The 24,005-nt window shown below is 37.2% G+C and overlaps 1 protein-coding gene across 6 annotated transcripts in view; it reads right to left on the bottom strand.

Annotated features, from left to right (window-relative positions):
* Frrs1 (ferric chelate reductase 1) overlaps window positions 1-22,321 on the bottom strand; it is an 86,513-nt gene extending 64,192 nt beyond the window's left edge. For 2 of the 6 annotated variants that reach the window (XM_047567156.1, XM_047567147.1), the window contains exon 1: window positions 4,903-5,038. In XM_047567156.1, coding sequence (XP_047423112.1) covers window positions 4,903-4,971 — 69 coding nt within the window. In that variant the 5' untranslated portion in view covers window positions 4,972-5,038. The other 4 variants (XM_047567187.1, XM_047567171.1, XM_047567177.1 and 1 more) reach the window with 4 other exon arrangements.
* Window positions 22,322-24,005: the final 1,684 nt, after the last annotated feature.

Here is a 24,005-nt window from a genome sequence, read left to right as displayed (position 1 = left end):
AAAAATGACTAGTTCAATGTCTAAAATAATACTACTAATAATAATGCCAATAAATGGTAACTGCCATTATTTGTTATCACTATTAACTTTCCATATCACCAGTATGTGCTAATTTCTTCTGAACACTATTTTAATTAGACAACTGAGATTGCACATATTTCTTGAATCTCCATTTAATTTGTTCAAGTCTTGTAAAATATTTCAGAAAACTTGCTTCTCTTCCTTCTGGAAACCTCACTTTCTGAGAAAACTTCCACATCAAGAATTAAATTGACTTTGATAGCTGAATCTCAAATTATAGGGAAATTGAAAAATAGGTCAAGTATTTCCACTTGCCCAGATAAAAATGTTTTAGACTCCATTTTCACAGCAGAAAGCACAGAGAAAAATGATTTTTTTAAATTAACAATTGGAGTTATGACATTTTCAGAGAAAGCTCTAAAAAACAAAGAGCATAAAAATGCCACATTGAATACCAATTTGAGATCTGTCAGATCTAATAATTTAAGATGATTGGAAAGACTTCTGAAAAAGATGTCAGAGTTTGAGTGAAAGCAAGACAAAGTAAAGGGAAGGTAAGAAAAAATGCTAGAAAAAAAAAAGCAACTTGAAACTCCACCATTTAATCAGTTTCCCAAACCACAGCATCATCAACAAGTAATTTTCCCATTTTCTTTATTCATTTTATGGAAAAATGATTGGAAACAATATCATATGCAATAGGATGTTCTGTCTGGATCATTCCATATGATTCTCACAATAATCCTGTCCTCAAAGCAAGGTGTCCTTAGGTGCCAAGTGATAGTCCCTTCTCTAAAGACACAAAACTAATAGATAAAACAAATACCATTAATCTGTAACTTAATGATATAACCATTTTTTGAATGCCAGGTCTATTCTGTTCATCACAGATAATGCTTTACATGAACTCTAACCCTTGGAAGAAACATACAAAGTTTTCTTTGTTTTTTTGTTTTGTTTTGTTTTGTTTTACTGACATGGAAGAAGATCACAGAGGTTACTTTTAAAACGTGCCTAAGATTACAAAGGAACAGAACAGAAAAAAATTGCAATTCATTAGAGTAATTTAGAGATATAAGAGAAAATAGTAGTTGAAGTGGTAACAATTACTAACGGTTAAGGACTGGGGATGCAGCTCAATGTAAAGCACTTCCCTAGCATTTGTGAGGCTCTGGCTTCAGTCCCCAATACTATATAAAAAAATAAATTAAAAAAAAAAATCAGACCCTATGTGAATGACTTTATATGCATTCTTCACAATAACCAAGGAGGCTGGAGGGGTCTTATTATCCCACTATGTGAAACAAGACACTGATTTAGGCACTTGCCAAAATTACAGCAAATGAAAGGTGAAAAATATGGTCTCTGGCCTAGTTTCTGAGGTTTTAACCACTAAACTTATCCACAGCTTCAGATCAGACCATTAATGTGGACATGGTCAGTAAATAAAGCATGTGGAAGAAAGGGAATTCAGAATAAGCATGACTTGAATGGGAATAAGAGAACCAGAGGTTAAAAAGAAAAAAGTGAAAATGGACTTTTAAGGAAGGTGAAGGACAATCTAACCTGAAACAAGGTCAAATGTTAAAAACAATTACTGGAAAAAGCTTAAATGCGGTACCTCTGTCTGCCATTTACATGAAGCTATCTGTCCCCAAGACTTCCCACTTCCCATCTTTCTGCTTCCCTATCTCTGCAGGCTCCTCACTTCCATGGCCTTGATTATCTCCTCTAGGATAACCTTTCATAAATCTTTCAGTTGCCCCCACCCCATAGCCACAATACTTTGATTCAAATATCCAACTATGTGTGAATTTCTGTGTGTGTGTGTGTGTGTGTGCGTGTGTGTTTCTGTTTGGATGACAATTGGGCTCAATTTGTCTGAAATGAAACTCATCAACTTTTCCTCTACTCTAGTTCTTGTACCTGACTATCCAATGTGACAGTGGTCTGTCAATATTATTTCTAATCAGCAACGTTCAAAACCCTAAAATCTCAAGATTGGATTCCAATGATTCTTTTGGACCCAGGATTCCACACAAGTCTTGCAGATTCTGCCTCTACCCTTCTGTGCCCCTTCCTACTCCTTTTGCACCTTCCTTCTATTTTGCATTTCCTTCCTCCAGTACATTAGTCCACTGTTGTTCATTCTGTCACCACCTCCAAGCACAATGCCCACCTCACCTGTCACCCAGATTAACAAAACATTCTCATTCAGTCACCCCATGTCTGTATCTCCATTCTAATTTTGTTCTTCTGAATCTGATTCAAATTTTGAAGATTTTGTTATGATATAACAATATACCATGTAGTATATCTAGAATAAGCTGCTTTTTTTTGGTACCAGGGATTGAACCCAGGAGTGCTTAACCACTAAGCCACATCCCCAGCCCCTTTTATTTTTTATTTTGAGATAGCGTCTCACTAAGTTATTTATGGTCTCACTCCTGCCTCAGCCACTGGAGTTACTGGGATTAAGGCAAGCACCCCTAAACCCAACTTAAACTGTTTTTTTTTCAATCCCCAGCACCAACAACAACAACAAAAAAAAACTGCTTTTTTTCACTCATGCTCTGCTTTCTGAGATCTCCATTTTTCCATCTATCAAACTCCTACTCATGTAAAAATGTATGTACATATACTTTTGTATGGAAAAAAATATTCCTAGCTACTAGAAAGCAGTTAATAATTATTAGTCATCATCTCTGGCAATGTCAATTTCATTATTTTTATTAGATACACAGTATTCCATAGTTTCAAAAGAATAGTTTTGTAATCAATGAAATTATTTTAATTTTTTTTTACAAGTGATTGTTGCATAATAGTATGAGACAAAAGACAAAAAACTCCATACACCATGTTTAAACTATGTTTTAAAATGTACACTCCCCATTGTTTCATGTAAAATGCAAGACAGATAAAATTTAATATAAGCAAGAATATGAAGAAAGTAGTGTTCCTGTATACAGTGAAGAGGGTAAATTACCACAACAGTTTTTGGAGGAAAACTGACAGTATCCTACTAAACTAAAAATATATTTAACCTCTGATCTAGGAATTTCACTTCTAGAAATTATGCTACAGAAAAACCCACATAATTATGCAAAGATTATTTGTAATACCAAAAATTTAATATAATCTAAATGATTACAAAAATAAACTGTTCTGTATCCAAACTTTAGAATCCTTATATCTATTAAAAAGAATTCAATAGAGTAGACAATGACCAAGATAATAGCTAATAATTATTAACTTCTTTCTAGGAGGTGAACATATTTTTGAAGTGTTTGGCAAGTATTCATTCATTTCACAAAAATCCTAAAACATGATTCTGTATGTGTTTAAGTGGAAGCAAGTTCATGCCTCACTGAGAAACGAAAGTCAGAAAATTGCAAAATGATATGGAGCATGCCAAAATATATATTACTTAAAAGAAGAAAAGGGAAAAAAAAAAAAAAAAAAAAAAAACCCTTCACACCATGCCTCTAACTGTTCTCCAGTGGTTACCCCTCAGGAGTTTTCAGAATGGGAAGTGAGTGGACTTCCTCTCTTAAATACCCTTTATATAATGTATAAAATATATTTTAAAGCATGTAGTATTCTAGAATTAAAAAAAAAAAAAAACACTAAAAAAGTATACATTACATAAAGGACATATGAAATACATTAAACTGATTTTAGTTAAATTTTAATATCTTTTTTTCCATTTCATACATCCTTTGTTGCTTTTACTATTTCTGTTTGCCTTTTTTTGTTTTAATAAACAAAACCTCTATCCTGCCCCCTTGAACATTCATTTACAATGCCATTAACTACTATGTCCTATGACTCAGTGACAGTATGGACTTTGAAATCTAATCGACAGGGGTTTGAATCGGTTTATTTACTGAATGTCACCCAGCAGTCACCACTATAATGACACTGTGCAAATTACTTAACTCGCTGAGTCTTCCCACTTGTTAGGGACAATGCCACCAATAACAAGAGCTTTTGTGTGGGACACATAAAATAACGTGAAACATTAGGATAATGGCCACTGTAAATAAGGTCTTCCATTAAAATCGCTTTCCTTCATTGGAATCTTGCTTAATTCTGCCAACCTGATCCATCTGCTCTTTTCTTGGAAACTCCATAAGCTTTGGTAATAGCTAATTTTTAAAAATATCATGTTTTTCTACCATAATTGGTGATTCGTCTTATGATACACTTCTGGGTGACAGCCAAGGTATCCTACTCATAAATCTCCTTTCATTCTCACTAGCAGATAACTTTGGTGAAAACTACTCCTACAATGCTTTTTTAAATTGAATTTCAAGAGACACTGGCATTAAGTAAATGGAGAGATACAGAAAAGAAGGCACCACCAACCAAATAAATCAACAAATTGGCTTACTAAGTGACTAGTTAGACTCCTCTTTAAAAATTCCAGCTTTGTTATCAATAAGCCAAACGACCAAATTTGAGCTTCCCACATTTCTGTACTATCCAAGTACAATGCTAGAACGTTCCCACTTTTTTTTTTTTTTTTTTTTAATTCAGAGGAAAGGAAAATAGCTGAACTGAAAAGCTTGGTTTTGTTAAGAAATAATGCAGACAACACATTTACAAGTTCACAGTCCTCCTTTGACCTTACTTAGCATACTGAGGGGAGGAAAGGGACAAGGCTCTAAAGTAACCTTCACATGGGTAACCTTGTCATTAGGTTTAAATATAAAGGGGAGTTCCCACAGTTCGAATTTTTTAAAAATGGTGCAGGAATAAAGTGAAATTTTTCAGAATCCAGACACATCTTTACAAATAACTATCTTTTTCTTGGGATTGAAACTCTTTCGACAAAGTCACCGGGCATATTATTAACTTAACTCGTTAGCGAACACTCACTGGGTGAGTACAAACTCCAGAAGACAGTTTGCGAGTAAAGCATCCACCCTGCCTCCTGACGGCCCGCATCAGCACAGGAGCCTGCTCTCACCTCTGTCGCCCAGTTAGCTTCAGTTTTTCAGCAGTTTGCACAGAGCTTTGACTGAGAAAACGGGAGTCACTTACTTTGAGTAGGGAAGGCAGCCTAACCAACTTCCGGTTTTGTTACAACTTGTATCACATTTCAGCAGCTGGGTGGAGCCAGTTTGCCCGTAACAGGAGGGAACATCTGCCAAGGGAAGCTGCAGAACTTGATTTGCAAGACCAGCACAGTACTGGTTTTAGGACCTAGGACTCTGTTTCTGAAAATTAAGCCTTCTGTTTTACATAAAGAAATACTTTTTCCTGACTAGTAATTGTTTCAACTGACAAAATTATATTTTTGTATTCAAATTAAAAAAATATTTGAAAAATCGCTACATTTTATATACAATTCTAAGTAAAGACATATCGAAGGTACCTGCATTAGCCTAGATGAGGCAATTAATAGGGTGCCCAGTTAAATTGGAATATCATTTTATCTGCCCACACTATCTCCACAAACTAATTCAACTAACTACAAAAAGCTTACAAGGGTCAGGTTGCATGAATGATACTATGCAAAAGAATTTTTATTTTTCAAGGTATACCCTGAAATCTAAGAGTTTTATTTGCTTTTCCTTCTTTACGTTTCACAATATTCTTTTGCAAAATATAAATTTCAGGAGTAGGAAAAGACAATGTATCTGAAATATGAAACACTCCACTTCAGACCATGACTAACACATACAGACTGGAAAAATAGATTATGACCCATACCATGACCTGTGATCACTGGTTATTAATCAGCTCTAGTAAATTCACTAAACTCGTTTTTGAAAGAGAGAAAAGAGTTGAAAGAACATTTATCATTGGTTCAATCTTTCTCTATAAAAACTGATCACAATTAACAAAAGCCCCTCTATATATAGGTTTTTAAAAAGAGGTTTTAAGTAAGGATGATCTGAAGCTGGTTTTCTATTCTAAAATTGCTTGGAACATGAATAGGTTTAAATGGTCAGCTGATCTTCAGTCCTTTAATTCAAAGCCTCAATTGCTGACATAACTTTCTGAAGTTAAAATTAGACTCTTTCTAGAAATAGTCCCCATTGGACACTTTGAACGCCAAAAGTATAAGTCTATAAAACAATAATTCTTAGAATGCATTGTCATAATCTTACATCCTAAAGTACTCCTGGAGAGCAGAATCAAACATACAGTGGAGTGAACTAATTGGAGAGACTAGCTCTCTTGAAAACCACCCTTCCAGGCCTATCATTTCCCTCCAACTCCTCAGCTGTCATTTCCACTTATCACTCCCTCCCAGAAGTTCATCTCTACCAGACTTTCTTCATCAGCTACTCCTCAGTTGTCACAAAGGAAACAAAATTTATTAAAATGTTCAGAGTTATGCTCCAAGATGTGGAATCTTCCCTACTGGATCCCACTCACAACACCTCTCAATCAGCAGTTTGCAAACCTTTTGATTTCAGAAGCTCTTCACAACTTGTAATCTGTAGGCCCAAAGAGATTTTTGTTTCTGTGAATGATATTTATCAATATTTTTTATTAAAAATTAAAACAAATATTTATTCATAAATTCATGTTTAACTGATTATAATAAATTTATTATATGTTAACATAATACATTTGCTATTACTTTTATGATTTTTTTTAAAATAAAAATTTAGTGAAAAGAGTATGGTCAAAGGACAAAATGACAATTTACCGTAGAAATCTTAATTGACTTTATTCTTGATTCTAGAATTGGGCAACACTTCATTCCATAAAATAGAATAAGTGTTCCAATGATCCCAGCAAATCTGGGTTTTTTTTTTTTTTTTTTTTTTTTTTTATAGACAGAGTTGGGGGAAAAAAGGCAAAAGCTAAAACAAAATACAGATAGGTCATTCCAGAGCTATTTTCCTTATAATCCTGGGACAGGGAGACAGACCAACAGGAAAATAACTGATAGGTTAACATCATGTTACTTCAGGTTACCTTTTTGTTTAAGTATTAAAGCAGAGGGAATTTCATCATCATGCCAATTGAAACTGCCCTATTGAGAAATTTGGCTGCTATCTCTCTAATCCTGATTTCTCTGAAGGTCATTTAAGCAGATTAGTTTCAGTTTGGTGACATAAACTTTAGCATGAGTGACTCCATTTTGAGTTTTAACCTGGTCTGTGAAGGAATCTATCCCCAAACAACAGCCCCTGTAATTTTTATTTGACAGTATCATTGTTTAAATTTTTGCACATCTCTTTAATTCCTGCTTTAATGGAAGGCAGGATTCTCATACCTCCTTCTGCATTCAATCTGTTGTGATACATCATCACATAGTCACAGAAAATTCCAGTTGTGTTCTTGGGAGAATGAGGTTGAATAAGACAAATAAAGTATGGTAAGATCAATAATTAACACATATTGAGCACTCTTTTTTACCAAGGCACACAATTTACTCTATGTAAGATGCACAATGATTCCTTGTTAAAGGTATTATTATGGACATTGTACAGTAAGCCAAGACTGCTAAGGATCTGTGTGGCTAAATAATTTGCCCAAGATCAGACAGAGAAAAGTGGCAGACAGGATTCTTAAGATAACTAACTCTATTGAGCCACACTGCCAAGTTTAAATGAGGACTAATGGACCAAACTATAAACTTCCTTTCATATTATACTCAGCATGTCATAAAAAGTTATATTCAAGTAGAATATGTCCAAGGGATTAGACCCTGCCACAACTCAACAAATCTAAACTCTGCCATCTAAAAATGGACTCATTCTCACTTGGCCTTTAATTATGTCCGTTTCATTCAAATAGCCAAATTCATTCTCTCATCTCCATTTCCAATGCCATTATTCTGTTTTAAATTTATTATCTACTAAGTGCTTTCATTTTCTCATCAACCAAATTAACCAACCCTCATACTATCATGTTAATTTTTTAAGGCATAACTCATATCATATAATTCTACTGCTCAAAAGATCTCTACTTACCTATGAATTATTAACAAATGAATAAATGTTCAAATTCCATAGGCAGATGATCAGATAATCTCTGTTAAAACACAATGCTTGGCACAAAAGTAAGTTGTAGTATTTGTAGAAAAATGTAAACTTTAAAACATTTTTAAATTTTTGTGGGTGACTTTATAAATGCTTCACAGTACTATAAAATAATAAATTGTTCAAAAATTATCCATGTATTTCTAGCCAAACTCTGATCATTAAATCCATATTTTACATATTCTCTGACAACATGAAGTCATTCTCAGCATTAGATTCCTGGTAGCAACTTTCTTTTTTTTATATTTATTCTTTTTATTTATACATAATAGTAGAATGTTTTTGGACATATGAAACATACATGGAGTATATTTTGCCATTCTTGTGGTTGTATATGATGTCAAGTTACAACAGTCGTTTATTAATATATGAACATAAGAAAGTTATGTCCAATTCATTCAACTGTCTTGCAACATCCTTCCTCATATTTTTCTTACCTATCAGTTCAAATTCATTTTACGTTTTGTGCCTCTGAAGACAACCTAATCCTTAAACTACTCAGCATAATAACAGAGCCTGAAGACCATCTGCCACTGTGTCCTCTCATCCTGGCTAGAGATGTATCTTCAAAAAGGTAATTAACATTCTTTATTGAAACCCATTTTTATATTATTTAGATAAAATAACTCTCTTCAAAATATTTTATTTTCATTGTAATTTTTTTTCATTGTAAAACCACTTGGAGATGATCTGAAGTCAAACAAGTTCACTCCAACGTCATAGAAGATAACTCTAGGGTGGAATAGGACACTGCCTTCTATCAATTCTTTTCAAGTGAGGTCTTTCTCTTTTGGGACAGACAGACTGCCCTTTGCATCACAGAACATATAAACATTCCTGCTCCCATTGTGAAACACCAAAAGTCCTCCTATTGATACCGCCGTTTACCGGTGACGAGTTCTGCTTCTTCTAATGTTGAAGATTAAGCACTAGAGAAGCACGCCAAGGCAAGCATATTAAGCAGGTTTTATTTAAAGGTAATAATACAGACTTCTCCCGGCAGGAAGAAGGGGGCCATGGCTGATGCTCTAAAGTCCCAAGAAGTGAGCACACCCTGCATCTTTTATAGGTTAAAGTCTCTTTTGTTCTCCAGTTCTCTCCCCCCTTATCTCTCCTTCCTGCCTTCGTGACTAGGCCTGGTTTTGAAATGTAAAAAGCGAAAAGCGGATGGGGCAGAGGGAGGGTCAAGGTGTCTCAGACAGGCAAGGGCCCAGGGGGCATTAATTAGCACCTTCTTGCCTGCAGTCTCTGACAAGGGCAGGTAAATTTGGTTATCAATGGGTTCTGCATGTCCTTGATATTCCATTCTCCCATGGCAGTCTCCAACCTCCAGAGGCGGATGGCTTGATGGCCTCTATTTTCTTGATCTGACCCAATTTCCTATTTCTACACTAACTGCCTGTCCCCAATTCTGGCTTCACTATCCCCCATAATGATAATTTTACAAAAAAATACCACCACACATTTTCAAAGGTACATCAAGAAGCATGAATAATGCCTTAATCTACTGTGTAAGTCTTTGATCAGATAGATGATGCTGGATCCCCATGGAACAAAGCATTTTGTTTTAGAAGAAAATAAATACAATCAAGAGGGTAAGTGCTTAGAGCAAAGAGTAGTACTGCTTCTTCAAGTGGACAGAAAACTCAAGAGATGTTTGGCTCAAAATGAATATAAAAAGCAGAGAAGTGTAGTGAGAGATCATCCTGGGCAAATCACTTACCCTCTCTGTTTTCATTGCCTCAAGAGTAAAGATGAGGAATTGCGACCAGAACCATATATTCTCCAGGTCCTCATTCTGAATTTCATTTATTTTTAAATTTTTTTCTTTTTGTGTTTGTTTTTCACTGTTTTTTTTTTTTTTTTTTTAATGCCAATTTCCGAATACAGGTTTCTGGTAGACAATAAAAGACAGATAATAGGGCAGAAAAAGACCAGACTTCAATAATGAGAGATCACTTTAAATACAGAATATACAATCATTTAACAAATAGTTTGTGGAGCACCTATATATAGAAGATCCTGTACAAGGCACTAATCCATACTTGAACAAAGTAGGTCTATACGCACATATATATCATGATTCCTTAGATGGATGATGATTTAGATAGACAGACAGATGCATAATTATCTGATAAATCCATAGGCTTGTAGAAATGTGATCTTGTTGCTTTCCAAACATCTGATTTGAGCGTATTCTCTTTGTCTAATACCCAACACTGGATGTTTTATGAAGATGAGTCCAGTCTGTGCTTACATGAGCTTGTATCTGCTCACACCTTCCACTGTTACCTTGATGTTAATGTGAAAGACCCTAAGACACCCTGTCCAAGGAAGAACTCACGTAATCACTGGCTGCAAAAGCAAGAGGCAGTTTATTGTTATGTTACACAGGCGCCTGCGGGTGCTCAGCGAAACCTCAGCCGGAGCTTCGGTGAACTGGCACACCGGGCTTTGGGGTACAGGTTTTTTATAGGGTAAAGGGGCAGGTTTCGCGCGCGGTAGGCAACAGGTTTCTTATTGGTTATTTTGAATCCAGCATTTAGACATCCTTGGAAAAGCCATAAATTTACTTTAACTGGAGAGGGGGGATGATAGATAGAGACACAGGTTTTCCCAAATTGCCCGCAGCACGGGTCGTAAAAATGGTAAAGAATGTATAAACACAGACCTCTCCCATCTTATCTGTGAAGCCCAGGGGAGCTGGCCCGAAAAGGAACCTTACTAAGGATAACCTTCCTGGGGGGGGGGGGGGGGGTTCAGAGCAGCTCAGAACATAGGATAACACGCTTCACAGGCCATAATTTTACTTTGTCATTTACAGTCCTTTGTTATCTCATCCTATTTACTCTGTCCTTGGTCAGGAATCTGGTATCAGAAGTTTTACAGGACAGTTTTATAGTTCCTGCTTATCAGCTCCTGTTAGTTCAGACATGCTCTGACTTTCCCAATTATCCTGCCCCTTTCTTAACTAAATCTTCAGATAAATTCCTTTAACATGCCCCGTTAATGATTTTTCTTTTTCTCTTAAAATAGGCCTGAGCTGATGGGGCAGGGGTCTTTTCAAATGAACACACAATATATAATTACAACCTTTATCTTTTACATAGTAATAAATCCAAGCACTGTTTTCCTAATTGCTTTCAAGATAATTGAATATCTCACTGTTCAAAATCCGAATTCACTCAATGTCATCCTCTGCCAACACTTGTGGTAGGTAGAATAAAGACCCCCCCACACCAAAAAAAGAGATCCAAATCCTAATTCCTAGAACCTATGTTAAGTAACAAAGAAAAACAAAACAAAACAAAAAACCTTTGCAGATGTTCTTAAATTAAGGATCTTGAGATGGAGAAATTCTAGATTATCCAGGAAGCCTCTAAATTTGGTCACAAGTGTCCTTAAAAGAGAGAGGCAGAGGAAGGTTACACACAAGAGGAGAAGGCAAACATGACTATGAATGCAGAGACTGGCCACAAACCAGGGAATGCCAGCAGCCACCAGAAACTGGAAGAAGTGAGAAGCAGATTGTGCCTAGAGCCCCTGGAGGGAATGTGTCACTGCTGACACCTTGACGTTAGCCCAGTGATACTGACTCTGAACTTCTGGTCTCCACAACTGTGGGAATTTAATTTCTTTTGCATTAGCCATAGTGTTTGTAGTAATGTGTTAGGGTAGCCCCTTCTAACTTCTCCTTCTCTATCAATCCATGGTACCCAATCTCAAGCCCCAAACCAAAGATGATGTTTACTTTTTGTCTGGTTCATATCTTGTAGCTCAGAGTTTTTAAGTTTGGCGTCACAACCCATTTATTAATGGATCAGAAAATCTGTAGTAGACTCACACAAAGCATTGGAAAGCAGAGTCTCAAAGAAATGTGCATATACCCACGTTGTTTATTTTATTCAGATTAAAATAAAACAAGGAAGCAATCCAAAGTTCGCTAAAGGATATAAACAAGATGTGGTACACACAGACAGTGGAATATTATTTAGCTTTAAAAAGGAAGAAAATTCTGGTACATGTTATAACATGGATAAAAAGGATATTATGTCAAGTGAAATAAGCTAGTCGCAAAAAAGACACATGTTGCATGATTCTATTTACATGAAGTCAAAATCATAGCAACAAAAAGTAGAATGGTGGTTGCCAGGAGCTGAGAGGATGAGGAAATAGGGAGCTATTTAATGGCTACATTTTGGGTTTTACAAGACAAAAAATGAGATGGATGGTGGGGATGTTTGCACAATTTTACAAATGTGTTTGATACCACTGAATTGCACACTCAAAAATGATACCAGTATTTGATCCAGCTTCATCTCAGCTATGTTAGACCTGGACATTTTAGATGTTTATCAAAGGTCTTTTATGGGGAAGAAAGTAAATGTACAAAACAATAAATGTGTGACATTTTTGAGTAATGTCGACTCTGAACAAACTTTTGAAAACTTAGTTGACAAAATTTTGGATCAACTGAAAAGCATGACTTAAAATCTGAATGCCTTGGTTCTCGGTATTATCATTCTTTATTGACTTTATTTCTTATTAAAGTATGTAGTTTTTAAGACTTTTTTCTGACAGTATTATGTAATTTTTAGCTTGGGTAGATGGGAGTGTCGCTGGTATGTTACTGTACAGCTGACATGTATTTTTTTGTCTATTCTTTATTATCTTAGTAGTTTTCATGCTCTATATGTATCATAACCAACCTATTGCCTTTGAGAAACATGTAAGATAATGTATTTACAGCCACTGTTTAAAGTTTATAATGTATTTTTCTATCTTATTCTATATGTATATTATATAACATTCAAAAATAATTTTTTTCTTGATTGAGAAAAGGATACAAAATGCAAAATCCACAGTTTTGATAACTGAAAATTGCCAATTGTTTGGCAATTGTTATTATATCGGGTGTCTTGTCTTTCTTGGGGTTTTAGTTAGCTGATGAGTGAATACATTGATTCTACATTTTTGGGTTTTAGTTGGGATTTTACACAGCTTGCATTTTAATTCTTTGATTCTTTTCTCTTTCTATTAACCCATAGCATTATTTTAATAAATGTTATAATACCAACCTACTAAAAAAAAAGTTTTTAAGAAAAAAAGATTTAAAAAATGAACTTTATGTCATGTATATTTTACCACAGTTTAAATAAAACAAAAAAACCTTTATGCTAAAGATGTAACTCAGTGGTAGAACACTTTCCTAGCATGTGTGATGTGCTGGGTTGGATCCACAGCACAGCAAATAATAAATGATAAATCAAATAAAAAATAAGACTTGAATGAGTCACTATCAAAAAATTTCAATAAATGCAAAAGAAAATATGACTAGTGCAATACCTATGGTAAAAGTAAATAGTTTCACTAGTTTATTCACTAATTGCTTATGTGAATAGATATGTCCTAATTAGTGAAATAGACTATGGAAACTGTCCAAAATCTTGAAATGAACTGCTTTCAATATCTCACCAAATCAGTTACCAGCTCCTCCTTTCTCAATACTCACAAATTTTCTGCCCATTTACTTTTTCTAAGCAAGAGAAAGGGACACTTTGGAATCAGATCACCTATGCTTTGAAGGCTAGTAATCACCAGGTCACTAAACTTCATGACCTGAACCTTTCTGGAACTATTTGTTTATGATAAAAAGGAGGATCATAATACTTTCTTCATCATATCATTTTGAGGATTAATAGATCATGCATGTAAAATACATAGCTCAATGCCTGAATGTAAAACATGTCCATGAAAAGGTATTCATCATTTGAAACTATGTTCCAAATCTTTGGACTGTAGCAGTAGTCTGACTTCGTCCCTCATCCCCTGTCAATTCTGTTGTACACATTTTTTGAACATCTGATTAATCTTCCTAAAACATTGTTTTTACCAATAATGTGATATGATCTACCATAGTGTATAGAGTTAAATCAATATTCTTCCTGGTACGTAAGGCACCCTGATATCCACCTGCACTGTGATTTTTGCATTGCTCTCCCAACTAGTACTGCTGACTAACAGTCCATTACACAAAGACTAATTCCTGTCTTTCTACATTTGCTTCTGATATTTCCTTATATTCTTTCTTTCTACCTAAAATACCAGACATTCTTCAAGGTTAGGAAAAGTCCCAATTCACCCATGAATATTTCCTGGCAACTGAAAGTAATATTAGTTCCTCCATTAAAAAATGATTTCATAGCTGAGCACAATGGTGCATACCTGTAATCACAGCTACTTAGGACACTGAGGCAGGAGGATATCCAGTTTGAGGTCAGGCTTGGCAAGTTCAAGACCAGCCTTGACAAGTTAGAGAGATTCTGTCTTGAAATAAAAAACAACAAAGGGAAGGGGAAGAGGTAGTTCAGTGTGAAAGCACCCCTGAGTTCAGTGCTCAGTAGTACAAAGAAAATAAAATGATTTCATGGCCAAGTAAAAAGATCATGCACTCCCAGAGTGAAGTCATGCCCACTGAGTGAGAAAATATGCTTTACATAAACTGTCACACAGTCATCATCAATTACTTACCCTACTCTGTAAAAGTAAACCCAGACATGACCCCAGAACTCTTCTCAGTATATTATACCAAGGAGTCAATATCAGTGGGTCAAAATTTACACCCACTGCCAGCAACCCCTGAAGTAGGCACTATGTCATTACTTTTGGTTCCCCTTCTAAGGAATTAAAAAATAGATGTTAAATATAAGGTCCTGCACAGAGACAAACTCATATACCAGACAAAGGTGCCATAAACACACCTTGGAGAAAAGATTATCTCTTAAACAAATGGTGTTGGGAAAACTGGAAATCCATTTGTAGCAAAGTGAAATTAGGCCCCTATCTCTCTCACCCTGCACAAAACTCAACTCAAAGTTTATCAAGGACCTAGGCATTAGACCAGAGACCTTGCACGTATTAGAAGAAAACCTAGGCCCAAATCTCCATCACGTTCATTGGTTTAGGAATCAACTTCCTCAACAAGACTCCAAAGCACAAAAAGTAAAATCAAGAATCAATAAATGGGATGGTATCAAATTAAAGAGCCTATTCACAGCAAAGGAAACAATCAAGAATGTGAAGAGAGATCTATAGAATGGGAGAAAATCTTTGCACCTGCACTTCAAATAGAGCATTAATCTCCAGGATATATAAAGAATTCAAAAAATTTAACACCCCCTCAAAAATAATGCAAACAATAAACGAACAGACACTTCACAAGAAGAAGTATGATAGGTCAACAAATACATGAAAAAATGTTCAACATTTCCAGCATTAGAGAAATATAGATTAAAACTACACTGAGATTTCATCTCATTCCAGTCAGAATAGCAAGTATCAAGAATACAAATAATAAATGTTGGTGAGGATGTGGGGGAAAAGGCACAGTCATACATTTGATACTGCTGTTTACCGGTGACGAGTTCTGCTCCTTCTAATGTTGAAGATTGAACACTAGAGAAGCACGCCAAGGCAAGCATATTAAGCAGGTTTTATTTAAAGGTAATAATACAGACTTCTCCAGGTAGGAAGAAGGGGGCCATGGCTGATGTTCTAAAGTCCCAAGAAGTGTGCTCACCCTACATCTTTTATAGGTTAAAGTCTCTTTTGTTCTCCCGTTCTCTCCCCCCTTATCTCTCCTTCCTGCCTACTTGACAAGGCCTGGTTTTTCATTAAGTGAGAAACCATGGGCAGCGGGAGGGCCAGGGTGATTCAGGTCCATAAGGGCCCAGGGGGCACCAATTATTAGCTCCTTGCTTGCAGTCCTTGATAAAGGCAGGTAAATTTGGTAATCAATGGGCTCTGGAGATTCTTGACATTCCATTCTTCCAGGGGCAGTCTCCAACTTCCAGAGGCAGATGACTTTATGGCCTCCATTTCCTCTATTTGACCCGATCCCCTATTTCTACACTAACTACCTGTTCTTAATTCTGGCTTCACATTGCTGGTGGGACTGCAAATTGGTGCAACCACTCTGGAAAGCAATATGGAGATTCCTCAGAAAACTTGGAATGGAACCACCCTTTGACCCAGTTATCCCACTCCTTGACACATACCCAAAGGACTTAAAATTAGCATACTTCAGTGAGGTAGCCACATCAATGTTCATAGCAGCTCAATTCACAATAGCTAAGCTATGGAACCAACCTAGGTGCCCTTCAACAGATAAATGGATAATGAAAATGTGGTATATATACACAATGAAATATTAGTCATCTATAAAGAAAAGTGAAATTATGGCATTTGCTGGTAAGTGGATGGAACTGGAGACTATCATGCTAAGTGAAATAAGCCAATCCCAAAAAATCAAACCTGAATGTTCTCTCTGATATGCAAATGCTGACTCACAATAGGTTGTGGGGAGGGAGTGGCAGTTCACTGGATTGGACAGGGTGGAGTCCGGGAAAAGGAAGGGGGATGGGAATGGGAAAGACAGTAGAATGAATTGGACATAACTTTCCTACGTTTATATATGAATACACAACCAGTGTAATTCCACATCACGTATAACCACAAAAATGGCAAGTTAAACTCCATATATGTATAATATGTCAAAATACATTCTACTGTCATGTACAACTAAAAAGAACAAACAAATTGTTTTTTAAAATAAGGTTCTGACTTTTTAAGTAATACAAGGATAGAAAGCATTTCACCACTGATCTAAAGAAAATATTCAAGGGTTGAGTCAACTGTACCAAAGATACAATAAATTCTTTGTTGATGACCTATAGAGATAACATAGAGTCAAATGTCTTGGTGATCATAATCAGAGACTTCTACCATTTCCTCTTACGGTGGCATCCATTCCATTCTTTCCCATTAGAAGGCTCTGACTTGTCTATGTCAGACACTGTTACATAAAGAGTCACGGAAGGCTTCTATGGCATTCCAGGTACCAGGATCACTACTTCTAACCCCATTCCATCACCCTCAATCCTGCTATTTTTGGTTCTCAGGTTTCCTTAGTTTGGTTGCTTATTTCTGCATACACTTCCTGGCTAGTTGCTCTGATTAACATGCAAGTATATATTTGCTTTCCTTGATTTAATATTGTTGCCTTGTCAGGATATCACATTTGGGGTTGCTGTTAGGTTTCACACAACCAAAGACTTTCAGGTAAAGGTTTTTTGCTTCTGCATTCAACTTTGGTGCATGATAGAATAGGCACATTCCTGTCTCTGCAGGAGGTTCTCCAGGTCTCTCAGATTCTACAGTTAATGGCCCCAAATGTTCAGTGGCTGGTTTCCTTGCTTTTGTCCCTGGACTGTTTCTTTTTTGTCTTTTTCTTTTTGCAGGACTGGGGATTGAACCCGGGGCACTTTACCACTGATCTACACCCCAGCACTTTTCATTTTTCTTTTTTTGATACAGGGTGTCACTAAGATGCCCAAGCTGGCCTTGAATTTGCAATCCTCCCGCCTTATACTCCCAGGTCTCTGGGATTACAGGTGGACATCACTGTACCTAGTTTCTGTTTTTTTCTTAATTGTTTTTAATTGCGGGTACTTTATCTACACATTTCCATTGTAAAAAAGTTGAAACCATAGAGATAAAGTTAAAATTCAACTTAATGCCATCCAATCCCACTTTCTTTTCACAAAACAACTAATGCTATCATTTCATCGTGTTTCCTTCTGCCTTTTCATACAGTTTGATGTACTTACAAAAATACATGATTTTGGTTCTATAACATAAATAGTATCATTCTCTGAATATTCTGATTTTTTGTCATGTAATGACATGTATTGTCAAAAATATCTCAGAGATAAATAAAGATCTCCTGTTTATTGTTTACAGGAGATAGGTAGACATCAGACTACCAAGGGACAAAATAGAACATATAAGAAAAGGGGAGAGAAAAATTCAACTCTAACCAGTCTGAGAGTAGTGGACCTTTTTGTCCATTTTTGTGGTAAATCACTTCTTTAGCAGCTAGCTAAGAGGCTGGTTTGGACATTCAGACTTTAAGCAGGGTGGCTGAGGTCAATGGAGAAAACAAGTTCAGTAGTTTGTGGATGCTCCAGAAAACCTTGCATATCCTCATGGAGCATCCAGACAGAAGCAGTTATTTCTGTGTGGTGGCTGCTGTGTGTGCTGTCCCTGTCCCTACTCCAACAGCCACTTCTTCACCGTTTCTCAGGTTAGAATTTCTCAATCTCTCCTAACAACCTGGACCACCAAGATCAGAAAACATGAGGCTATCCATGATTCCTCCCTTTACACAGTCCATCAGGGCTTCTTGTGTTTGAATGAGGTGTTGAGAGTAGAGTCACCATGATGGAAATAGATTCTTTTTAAGAGAGTAGAATGAACTTTCATTTGACCAGGTGATAGTATAACCAGAAAGTAGCCAGGGAGTAGGTCCTTACAAGAAACTGAATTTGCCAGTATCTTGTATCTTGATCTTAGAATTCTCAGTCTCTAGAATTGTGAGAAACAAACATTCACTTAAGCCACCCAGTCTATGATATTCTGCAATTCTCATAATATAGCAACCCAAACTGACTAAAACGGCCCTATTAACTGTTTTAGTTTGCTCACTTTTTTCCATCTTCCTTGCACTTTAACAAGAACTCTTGTTCTTTCTTTTACATCCTCATACCTATTTTACTCCTATATATTTCATTAATCTTCTTTTACCTAAAAATGCATTATGTTCTTAATTAACTTTTCTGTCCCAGATTTGTTTCTTTTCGAGTCTAGCTGTCAGACCCACTTAGAAAGTCAAACAGGATCATGCTACTCCTTAGTTTAAAATCCTTAACAGTTCCCAATGACTTACTAAGCAAATTAAAATCTACTAAAATGGCCAAGTCCCCCAAGGACTGGCCTCATCCACCTTCTCAACCTCATCTTTTCCTAGCCCATGCCTAACACTTTATGCTCCAGCAACAGTCTTAAATACAAGCCTCCCTGGCACTGTCCTTTGCCTGGAATTCACAAACTTTTCCCATCCATCACTAGCAGTGAAAGAGCCCACGCGAATAGTAAAATACTGACCTGCTTTTGCTAAGTTCTTTTCAGAAATCCATATGGCAGTACAGAGCTTTCTGGTCCTTCACTCCTTCTGTTCCTTCCACTCCTTTTTCCCTGGTGGGAATCTTTCTTCATAGTAGGGTGAAGATATTTTTCTATGAGATCCTAAAAGTATTGGCCATATTTGAATAATCAGTTCATGACTAGGAGAACTGGAAGGACTCAGTGTCAAGGACAGTGTTCTCAAGTTCATTGTACAGAGCATCACCAGGGTGTAATCAGCACCCAGAGGGGAAGCATGGGTCTGAGGCTGGGGAAGGTAATAGAGAGAGGCAATGAGGAGAGGAGACAAGAGAGAGTGAGAACTCAAAGATGTCCATCTGAGGCTGGGTATGTGAGATCTGAAGAAACCCTATATAGGAAAGAAAAAGCACTTTCCACCCTTTTCTGCACTACTTAAATAGTGGCCAATGCCAATATTGTTTAACACTGATGCCTGCAACACTTTTAGACATGGCAAGGTATTCACAAGGTATACCTGTTGTCTCATTAAAACCCATCAAAGTGCCCATCCATTGCTTTAGCAGCAAGTCCAACTATATTTTTGTGTTTTTCACTCATGATTTTATAAGCAGTGCTCCCTGGCATAACCACCCATCTGCTGCCCTCTTCTCTCAGCTTCAGGCTTTGGGATGCTATATGATTCTGCTCTGCTTCATTTGCATTAAAGGGACTAGTTTCAACCAGGTTTTCAGGCTCACACTTCCCTCTTCTTTTCATCCATTCATTGCTCACTTTTTTTCCATCTTCCTTGCACTTTAACGAGAACTCTTGTTCTTTCTTTTACTTTGTCAGATCCTATGGCATCCTCTAACACGCCCCAAAACAAAAAGATTCTGAGGTCAGAGGTGATCAAATTTAACAGAAAAAAAAAAAAAAAAAAAAAAACTGGAGGCAAGTGTAGAGAAGTCTTTATGAATCCATGACCCTTACTTCATCCACCCTAACTGCACCCCCTCACATAACACACATCCATATTCACACACACACACATACACACACACACACATACACACACACAGACTCACACCTGATCTCCTCTCAGCAAATTACACAAAAGTAATGTTGTCAGGGATCAACTCCTTGAATAATCTACCTCCACCCCTACAAAGTTATTTAAATCTACACCTAGTTCCAGAAGACAGGGTGTCCCTAGTGCAGTTCAAGGTCAAGTTTTGCATGTGTCTTGCCATGATCTATAGTTTTTCCATCTATTTCTCTCTCCACCCTTGGGTAACCCAAACACCATCACGCTAAACTACTTGCAATTCCCCATATGTACAAGCTCTATCATATTCTGTAACTTCAGTAAACACTGCTCACCCTTCCTGCAATGACCTCCCTATACTGAATGCCACAGATTCCATGAGTCAGGATCCAATTCAAAGGTTATTGCCTCTATAAAACCTTTCAAGAAACTCCCAGTAGAATCAGCCCTTCCCTCTATCATCTCTCAGTACCTTCCATGCACCCTTTCTCCTATCATCTGTGACACTTTACTACACATATTGCTTTATCTCTATTCTCCCATTATTCCCTAAAAGTTAGGTTTTATATGGTTTTATATGGCCTTCATTCACTTTTGTATTGACAGCAGCATCCAGGACATAATAGGCATTTTAATACCTATTGCAGGCATGTATGAATGATTAAACAGAAAGATATCCTTTACCCAAACCATATACAATAAAAGGGATGGAGGAATTGCACTTGAACCCTGTGAACTGCATGCTTCCCACCACCACCTATCCAGGCCCTGACTTTGGAAGCATGATGAAGAGCACTGGGTGAGGGATAAGAGGAAGTAGAAACAAGGGAGTGATGTCCTGGGAGTCAGATCAGCCAGTTAGCCTGAGGATGGGATGGTATGTTCCTAATAGAAATCACTACATGTCACAAGATTATGACACAGTGCCTGGCCACATGAGCACACATGACTCACATAACCTGAGGGCAGAATGTTTCCTTAGGAGCCTCACAGTTTGGACTTGCTGTTTTACTTTGCCTGGTTTTGCCTTGGACTCCTACTAATCCAATTTTCCTATTTTGTGGCAAATCTATATTCTACTTTGCCAAATCTAGTTTGGTTTTTAGCATGCCAGAATCAAAGGCTTTAATTTTTTTTCTCCCATGCTCTATTCCTGACCCAGTCTTATCTCTCTGTCTTTCATCAATTGTCTGACACTCTTGCTCCAGTCTCTTACCTCCCATCCTCCAAGACCAGAGCTGAGAAGGACCACCCCAGTTACCTGGGCCCTTGGGACCATTGCTTCGAAACCAGTCATTCCTGATTGTTATCTCTCAGGATGAACAGCTAACGGACTGTTTTCTCCTGGTCCACTGGGTCAAGTACACTTCTTTGACCTTTTAATATCTTGACACAAGACCGAAAACACAGCACTGGACAGATTCTCAATCTGAATTACCAATAACTTGACTCCTCGAGGGCAAAGGAAGCAACAACCAGAGCTGTTTCTCTCAATCCTGATCGACAAGAAAAGTTGATGAATCCAGAGGAAAAAAACTTGAAACAAATCATGGTTCTCGGTAGGGCATATTATGCTACAATTTTTCAGCCAAAGAAGATGCTGCATTTTTTATTGGTGCATTACAGTTGTGCATAATGGTGGGATTTGTTGTTACATATCCATACAGGAATACAAGGTGACAATATAATTTGGTCAATATCGCTCCCCATCACTTCCCCCCTTGTTCCCCACCTCCCGCACTCATCTCTTTCCTCTACTGATCTACTGACTTTCATGAGATCCTGACCACACCCCACCTTTCTTTTCCTTTTTCTTCTCTAGCTTCCCCACGTGAGAGAAAATATATGACATTTGACCTTCTGAGTTTGACTTTTATTTCACTTAATGTAGTGGTCTCTAGTTCCATCCATTTTCCTGCAAATGACACAATTTTATTTGTCTCTATGAGAGGCCACATTTCTTAATCAAACACAACTTTACTTTCAGGAGCCAAAATGTTTGGCACAGTGGTTCTCAAACTGTAGTCCATCAGCCAGTAGCATCAGTTCTGCAGAAATTTAGAAATGAAAATTTCCAGACTCACCCTTATATTCCTCAATCAGAAACTCTTGGGTGGTTCCTAGTGATCTGTGTTACTGGAGTCCACCAGGTGATGCTGATGCAAATGGAAGTCTGACAACCACCAGTCTAGAGAAAAGACTGGTATGATTCCATGGACAGAGTCAAAGAAAGCAACTCTCAGTCTCATAAGAATCACCTTGTGCTTGTTTAAGTACAGATCTCTGGGGTCTTCAGAGGTCTGAGGCCTGAAGAGGGTCCAGAAATCTCACTTTAGAAAGCTAGATGGGTACTACTAAGAAAGCAGTCCACAGACAAACTCTGACAAACCATGCTTGTTGAGCAATTCCTAGTTCCAAATATATTCATGTTCTCCACAGCATTACTCATGACAAAACTTGCCCTAACAGAATTGTGCACAACAAGCTGATTCGGTTATCAGAGCTTTGATTGGAGAAGATAAACAGTTCCAAATAAAGTGGTATTTGTCAATAATATTTATTTCCAAGAACAGATTCTAGGGACTTACATTGCAGCCCTGTGGTTAAGGAAGTGATGTAAAGAAAATCAAAGAACAGTGTGTATTAGTTATCTGTTGCTGTATAACAACTTATCTCACATTTACCAATTGAAAACATCATAAATTTAATATCTCACAGATTCTGGGTATGGTTTAACAGAGAGCTCTGCTTAAGGGTCTCTTGTGAGGCTGTAGTTAAGGTGTTAGTAAAGGCTGGGATCTTGTCTAAAACTCAACTGCTTCCAAGTTCATGTGGTGGTTAACAGGATATAAGTCTCTGTGTCCTGTTAGTCTAAGGCCCTCTGTTTCCTGCTATCTGACAGCCAGTAACTACTCTCAATTTCTTTTCAATGGGCCTCCCCAGCATGATTGATAGCTTCATGCATGAAAGTCCAGAAAGTAATCAAGAGTTTTCTAGTGAAAAAGATGTCACAAATATTATACAACATGATTGTAAAAGTGATCACCTCTGCCATATCTGTTGGTTAGAAGCCTATCACAGGTCCCACCCACACTCAATGTGAAGGGATTATGAAACATATGAATACCAGGAGACAAGATAATTGGGAACCATTTTGGATTTTTTTTGCTTCCAACTGGCTCATCAAAAACTGTCACTGGGATATCCACAGGGTGGCTTTGGTAATACTTTAGGACACAGCACCATAAGACACCGTAAAAGTAAAGTATTTAGTAATGGAATCTTGTGAGTCTGAGAGCATAGGAAATCTAGAGGAACTCAGGGGACAATCTGAGGCTGAAGGACAGAGAAACAAACTTTAACTTCTTTGTATTTTGGCATGGGACAGCCTTACAAGGAAAAAACAAATTTGAATTCAATAACTGTGAATATCCACATGATGGCAGCAGATACCAGGAGATTCCAACTGAAGGTACAGAAGAGAAAGTTTCCTTCCTTATAAGGCAACCCATGTTTTTCTTAGAATCTTGGAAGGAGAGGGAGGTAACTGGTGTCTTTCCACTTACCCACTCCAAAGCACTGCCCCTAGAACATTACCCTCAAGGGTCCTGCCCAGACAGGTCCTTGTATTCCTCCCACACTTCATGGGAAGGGGAACAAGGCCTCATGAATTAGGTATGTAGGCAGACTTCCCTATCAAATACTAACAGCCAAACATTTCAGAGCTATGCTAACTAAAACATGTTTGGTCTGGTATAAAGCCAGTCTAATTAGAGTTGACACCACTGGGGAAAACACCGGGGGAAAGAATCACTTCCCAAAGAGGATTAGTACCCCTATAAACGAAGCCCCAGAGAACTGCTTTGCTCTTTCCACCATATAAGGACTCAGAGAAAAGGCACCATCTATGAACCAGGAATGAGCCTTCACCAGACACTAAATCTGCC

This window comes from Sciurus carolinensis, chromosome 1 (genome assembly GCF_902686445.1).
Source record: "Sciurus carolinensis chromosome 1, mSciCar1.2, whole genome shotgun sequence".
Taxonomy (NCBI): Eukaryota; Metazoa; Chordata; class Mammalia; order Rodentia; family Sciuridae; genus Sciurus; species Sciurus carolinensis.
Note: the sequence above shows the minus strand (reverse complement) of the source record. Positions and strands in the feature narration are given on the sequence as shown.